Source organism: Thermobia domestica, chromosome 18 (genome assembly GCF_964235325.1).
Source record: "Thermobia domestica chromosome 18, izTheDome1.hap1.1, whole genome shotgun sequence".
NCBI lineage: Eukaryota > Metazoa > Arthropoda > Insecta > Zygentoma > Lepismatidae > Thermobia > Thermobia domestica.
The window spans coordinates 155,046,316-155,053,596 of NC_137471.1; the positions used below are offsets into that span (position 1 = coordinate 155,046,316).

At 34.7% G+C, this 7,281-nt stretch overlaps 1 protein-coding gene across 1 annotated transcript; it reads right to left on the reverse strand.

Annotated features, from left to right (window-relative positions):
* Positions 1 to 2,353: 2,353 nt before the first annotated feature.
* Positions 2,354 to 3,157, reverse strand: LOC145675321 (E3 SUMO-protein ligase ZBED1-like). The gene has a single exon (XM_081745714.1). The coding sequence runs from the start codon at positions 3,155 to 3,157 to the stop codon at positions 2,354 to 2,356; it is 804 nt and encodes a 267-aa protein (XP_081601840.1).
* Between the last annotated feature and the right edge of the window lie 4,124 nt (positions 3,158 to 7,281).

The window sequence follows — 7,281 nt, forward strand, 5'->3', positions numbered from 1 at the left end:
TCATGTGTGTCATGTCGCACTGATCGCAAATAATTTTGTGTAAGATGAGATCTACTACCGCGACAAGGTTGGATCATTCCGATAATTTATCTTTATCAGAGAATGGTGCAATCGACCCTAATGAATGTCATATTTTAGCGATTAGGAAACAATTATATCAATATATTTTCATTTCAGACACACAAGTCAAAAAACACCAAGGTGCAATAAGCAGATACTTCAATAGCTATACTTTTCTTTAATTTTCCTTTTACTTTTAATTGTTTTACTTTTTCCCCTCTACTCGCTGCTTTTGAATTTTCTGGTTTGCAACGCTGATACTTCCCGAAGACCGAATGAAGAAGATGTGAATTTCTCTGTGTCTTCTGTCTAGTGTGTAGTGTGCTTTTTTCCAGTGACGAGAAGGAACAGAGAATTGAACCAAACCTAATATTGTAATAATATTACAATAAGAGTAATATTAGTAATGTTACATTGTTATTGAAACTTGTAACAGAGGAGAGACGCTTTTGCTATTTTTGATGTAATGTCGTTAAGAAGAATAAAGGTATGATATATCCATGAATCTGTGAGATGTATTTCATTTTTCTCTTTTGGTGAATTTTGGCAACTTTATGTAATTTATACATTATTTCAAATAATGACATTCCCAGGCTTGTGATCATAAATTTCCATGCAAACAAAAACATTTGTATATGTAAAGAAGCAGTTCTTGTTTTCGTTATCAGTGCTTTTTTGTACAAAAGCTCAGTTGTCTAAAAATGACTTTCAGAGCTTCATATTGAATCTTCGTGAGTGACTGTAAAATTTATTAAGGAATCTGGTTGTTGGACACTACTTGTGTATAATTATCAATTTCTTGTAGTGTATTTTTTTTTCTGTGTGAAGTATTTTTGAAAATAAAATAACTAATTACATAGCACAGCATTAATATTTAGAAAGAAACTTTTTTCATAAAATGAAATAACAACTTCATTTCTTTGTAATGAAGAAACTTAATGTATTTCGATTTCAGGAAACTTGATGTATTTGGAGTTCACAAATTTTGTCAATGTCAACGCGTGTTCTTTTATCTTGCTTTGATTCGAGATGTAGAAAGTTTGAATTGAAGTATATATCTATTACGTATGTATCTTCCTAATAAACTTCTAAAGTGTACCAACAGTATATATAAACATTTAAAAAGAAAATAATACAATTCTTGTATCTTTCAACACAAAACTCCACAACTTGCAGACAAATAAAACCGGTTTTGAAGCTTCTAAATAGTTTTGCAATTTATTTCGTACTTTCTTTCTACTTGTTTAAGAGCATATAGGTTAAAAGATAATATGAGCAGCAAATTTAAACGCGTAAGGAAGGATGAAGGTACTAGCAAATGGCTCCACGACACCACATATGGAGGATATCTTAGCGAACCATTCTGACTTTTTTAAATCCCTTCTACGTAGCTAAAATCAAAGAACGCTGAAATACGTATTTGTTTATTTTAAATGAGAGGTTCAAATTACATGTGTGTAACCTTAAAAGTCTACCTCACATTTAGCGAAACCCACCGTATTTTTTTATTTTGTTTATTTATTTATTTAGTTTTTTGGGTTTAACTGGATTGTTGACGGAACTTGCACAATACAATATTTTAAGTTTTTGTTTGCAAATAAACCTACATCTTTTATTTTCTGGTTATCATCACCATAATTTGCATAGCCAGTAACTAAACCTACGTAAAATAAACCCTAAGGACATCGACTTATATTAGATAAACACTAGTGAATTCTATCAATTCAAAACAAGAAAAGAAACAAGAAAATATGCCGAAAGGAAACTTAAAATGGTATTGATTGATATAGCTTAAGAAAAACTATCAAACTATCACTAAACATAAATTATACGAGTTGAGTTTGATTTTGAAATTGTGTTTGCATATTGCATTTTAAGCGTTTCTTAATTTAAAATTTAATTCAGCAGTGCAACTTGTGCCAACCTATTGCGGTTTGGAAGCGAGAGGTTTTAGACTTTTGTTCAAAAATATTAATATATCTGCATTTTCAGGGAGACGTCTAGATCTACTGGCAGTAACGATATTACCAGCAAGTGAAAATACTCGTTCAGATTCGACTGAAGTTGCTGGAATCACCATGAATTTTTTTTAGCAAAACATGCTAATTTTTGAAGCCAATGTTCGTTAAGTTTCCACCATTCAAGGCTGTTGCCACTTTGCGAAAGACACTTATCTGATTTATAGAGTAAGCTCATCTGTTACATTAGGACTTTTTGAACACGATGGAAATATTCCAAGCAAATAGTCTAATGCTGATGACCCACCGGACGATTGCTGTGATAAATCATCTTCTTATCTTTCAGATTCTACGAGCATATCATGAACTAATCTATGGATCTTTGTTTGCATTTTAAAATTCAGAAGTGGTAATGATTTGTACTTTGAGTCCAAGAATGTTGCTAAGAGGTAACATTTCAGAACACTATTTGACAAAAAATCTGATGATTCAGAATCGGATAATGCATCGAGCTGAAGACGCTTTCCTAAGTCAACTGATATTGAAGATTTCAAGTTCTTAACAATTTCAGAATCTGAAGGACATTCTTTCAGGTGGTTACAAATAAGACCATAGCCTAATGGTAAAGCAAAAGAAATGGAACACTTTTGATCACACATAACTGTTGTAGCCATTTGCAGTGGCTTCAGTACTCGAACGATATGTTCCATGATTTGCCACTTGTCTTCAGTTAATTGTAAATTCCTTGTATCCATAGGTTTAGTGACATTTCTATCAGAGAACACTGCAATTATTGCTTCTCTTTGTTCCAGCAACCGTTCGATCATCGAATATACACTGTTCCAGCGAGTCTTTGTATATTGAATAAGGCGATGCTTTGGTAACTTTAGAAATTTTTGTTTGTTTTCAAGCGCGACTGAAGCAGTGGTGCTATGTTTGAAGTGCCCTACCACTTTGCTACAGATTGAAATTATATTTGTTACCTCGCTTTTATCTAAACTGGTCAGTATGGATCGCTGCAATGTATGTGCCAAACATGATACATTGTAAACCGGCAACAAACGTCCAGCATTAATCATATTCGATGCATTGTCGTGAACTAACGCAACTACTTTGTCTTTGATGCACCATTTCTCCATACACAGTTTAATAGCATTAGCTACATTTTCAGCTGTATGTCGTTCTTCTAGTTCAATTGTCTTGAGACCAAAATCTTCTGTACAGAAGTTCCTATACAGAGCATGACATGTCACTGTAATGTAAGAATCTGTTGCTCGAGACGTCCATATATCTGTCGTTAAAGCAACTACTTCTGCTTCCTGTAGCCTCTGTTGTACTTGCTCTTTCAGTTCAGAATAAAAAAGCTGGAAGCGTCTCCATAGTGTCCAATTGGTTCAAGAAAGACATTAACTCCCGAAACCCTTTCCTGGGGTTAGATCTGTTACTATCATGTTTGCAATCCTTTTCGCAATCTGTTCTTCATGTTCTGGTGTGCACGGCCGGCTAGTTTTAAGATACTTTACTATTGATATTTGTTCATACGTTCGCTTTTTATTGTGTGTTTGATTAACTCTATTTACATCATCACACGTTTCGTCATTGGTGACAGTTTCACAGGAAACTTTCACAGTAGTATCTTCTTACACATTTGTGGCCTCAACACAGTCTGATGGTCCAGGAGAATCTTCAGAACTATCCGAATAGGAAGCTTCCACAAAGGTACTGTTGAAAAAGAAAATGACACAATATTATGTTTAAGAAAAATCACAATGTAATTCTATGAACAAATTAAATATAAACTTATTTTAAAGACAAAAGCAAAGAAATTATGAATATAAGCATTGAAACTTCTTTCAGTGTATTACTATTTGATTCATCAAGCCGCTAAGTGGGTATGCATGCAACAGTTGTTCTGACAAATTTGCCTCAGGAGATTTGTTCGAACTTCCGCTGTCTTGAAATTATGGTGGTGGGAAACTGGATGGCGTTCTGGTCACTAGCATCCTTGTAGTAAGTTTTCAGAGAAGGAAAAATATCTTCCATAGAAAAAGAGATTCCATTCCATCTCGCCTAACGATTTATCAGTCACTGATATCTCCAAGAGAAGAATGTCAGCTATTTTAGGTGAGATGAGAATTCACATCTTGCCTAATCCCTTCTCGCCTAAAATGGCGGTAAGATACAAGGAGGGAATTTCTGCACTAAAGAGAGAATTCCTCTACTAGCATTTTAACCAGATATTTTAATTAATATTTTCAATTTCTGTCAACTACATTATAAATATTTAATAAGTACTATACAACAAGAAAGCATAGGGGAGGGGGACGATGAAGTGGATGTAGTTCACTTTTGGTTGGTTTTGGGAAAACTGGAAGGTGCTTAGCAGACAGGAGCTAATCAGAAACAGGATAGAAATATACAGGATAGAAATATACAGTGTTTCAAAAGAACACTGACAACGTTTGGGAGCAGATTCCTGACACCAAAATAAGACAAAAAGTATAGACCAACCTGGGTGTACAAATACTTCCTTTCGGTACTATGACCAGCCAAAAATCTGAAGGGAAAATGCAAAAAAAAAAAAAGAGCCATAACTCGAGAACAAAATGTCGGATCGAAGTTGGGGGAATGGGAATGTTTAACATTTTTAGCCGTAGTTTCCATTAATACACAACTCAATGTGGTACAGGGCGGGGGCAAGGGTCACCCCAAAGAAATTGAAGAAATCCTGTGATACTTTATTAAACGTTGAGTACAATGACATACGATTAGACTAACTAAAACTAAAGACGATGTTTCAACTAATAAGTCTTAGAACGTGGTCCAAGTTACAAGAATCTCGTTAGAATTCGAAAAAGGAAAGATAAGCATATTTGATTTCTCTACTTTGTCTCAGTACAGAATTGGCTATCGAGGAAGAACTGAAATTATATGAAATCCAAAACGTTTAAATATTATGCCTTCTAGGCTAATGAAGACAGAGAAATCACTCACGGCTATGTGGGTAGCATGCGGGACTTTGGCATAGGAGACCCGGGTCCGATTCCCGGCAGGAACGCAAGCGGTTTGATTCTCACGTTAATTCGTAGCTCCATGGCTCATATTAATTTGCTACCGAAGGAATGCTAAACTCAAATCCGATCCAATAATACAGACAGGTAATAGATGGAAGCTAATTATTGAAAAATAATTCGTGAAATGATAATATTAGTGAAAACAGATAATCCCGAGAAGACTCACTGGTACGATGGTATCCACCACGAACTTTTATAACCTGGGATCGAACGAGGTCCATCTCGCACAAGAAGTAAGCGCTCTATCACTAAGCCATCGTGACCCTACTTTGGAGAAAACACTATGATTCTGACCGAAGTATGGGTCTAGAAAATATTGTGTGTGATAAACCAATGTAACTTACTAGAAGTACAAACAGTCAGAATGTGGAACTTCTTTCGTTCGGGTCGAATGATTTTCGATAAGTACCTCGCATATGATAAATAATACAAAATAGCAGCAACGTGAGAACAGCAGGCAACAGTTCTGTTTACGAAAACCGAAATTGTTCCAATATTGGACGGAAACAGTGATGAGGATTAATTTCTTTCTTTTCATTCTTTATTTGATCATATTAATCACACATATACAGTAATACCATCGAAACAAACTAAACACATGAATAGCTATTAACAACAGGCATATTATTAACCAACTGTTACAAAAAAAACAAGAACAATTACTAAAGAAAGATCTATATGTATCACAGAACATTGATTATGTGCACAATTAACAAAAAATGCGGGAATGTATAATTTCAGTTGATGTACAGCAGTGGTGTAGCCAAAGGAGGTGTGAACATGGTCGAGCATCCCCTTCATCCTCAGAGACCAATTACCGTTAAGAGAAAAAATACTTGTTATCATAAGATTCCAATGTTATAACAACTTCATCTCCTCCCCCATTCAAAGGTATTGGTTATCCTAGTGGTGCACAGTGTGTATCATACGTATACCACATAGATGCTGACCTATGTACTCCCATGCGCAAAAAAAAATTGCGCGTATACTGTAAGTCACGATTTTCCGTATTTATTCCTTTTTCCTTACGTTTATGGGTAAAATTGAGTTATTAGTATGTGGAGATAATAGAGAGCAATCCATCTAAGGAGATATTTCCAAAAAATATATAATAAAATAATAAAAATATAAACAAAAAACAAAATTATGCTCGGTTTTGTGTATACTGGCAACGATGATTTCTAGGGATTTTTTCAGTAGTACAGCACGATTGCGGAGGGAATTCAGTAGGGAAGTCGAGGGGATGGATCAAGGAACTGGATACTGAACTAAAATGTTGCATTTATTGGTTAAAACCTAGTGTGTAGATTGCCTGCCAAATATAAATTAGCTTCTGAAACTAAGATGTCGTACGAAAATATAGAATTAACCAGAAAAACTCTTATGTTAAGGTTCGAAGCGATACGCACCATGGTTATGAAGATTATTTCTTAAGAAAAAAGAACAAACACAATGTAGACTCTGTGGTTAGGTGGATAGAGTGGCGGACTCGTAGTTATTTTATTACTTTGACACCACATCGAATCCCATCCTATCCCATTCTTTTTTTTTTTTTTTTTTTTTACAAATCATTATAATTTTCATGTTAATAAGAACCGAAGCAATATACTAAGGACAACTTATTGATATCCAGGATTACAGTATTATTGGTAATAGCTATTCTTTTCAGTTCATGTTGTTGTATAGCTTCTCTCACACTGTTTTCTTGGGAAAGTAACAATTTTGTCTCCAACAAAATGTAAAGGATATATACGGACAGAAAAAGACATCTTAATATTAATATCAAACGTGATTTATCGTGATGAAATGGACTAGTTTGCCATTATTATTAAAAAAAAAAACTAAAGTAAATTTTTGAACTTGACTTCCCTTTAGCTTTTAGCTAAAAAAATATTTTTTTCTTTATAAGACTATACTTTATGAGGCAAGGTGTGTGATCATACCCACAAATTTAGCTAGGGAGTGAAAAATAATCGTTTATACAAACATTTTACAGGTTTAGGTGCGTGAAACACCAATACACCATGGTCTCGCTTATCCGACCATCCTTTGTTACACATACCGTATGATCCGATATATCATTGCAGAAAGCACCAATCGGCAAGAAGAACTGCAAGTTGTGGTCTTAATCTATTTTTCATGCTCTGGAGTATATCGCCCAGCGCGCCCGTCTACACGTTGACTCATAC

Excerpts from the sequence above, each read along its gene's own strand:
- LOC145675321 (XM_081745714.1), bottom strand. The coding sequence starts at position 3,157 with ATGGAGAAATGGTGCATCAAAGACAAAGTAGTTGCGTTAGTTCACGAC.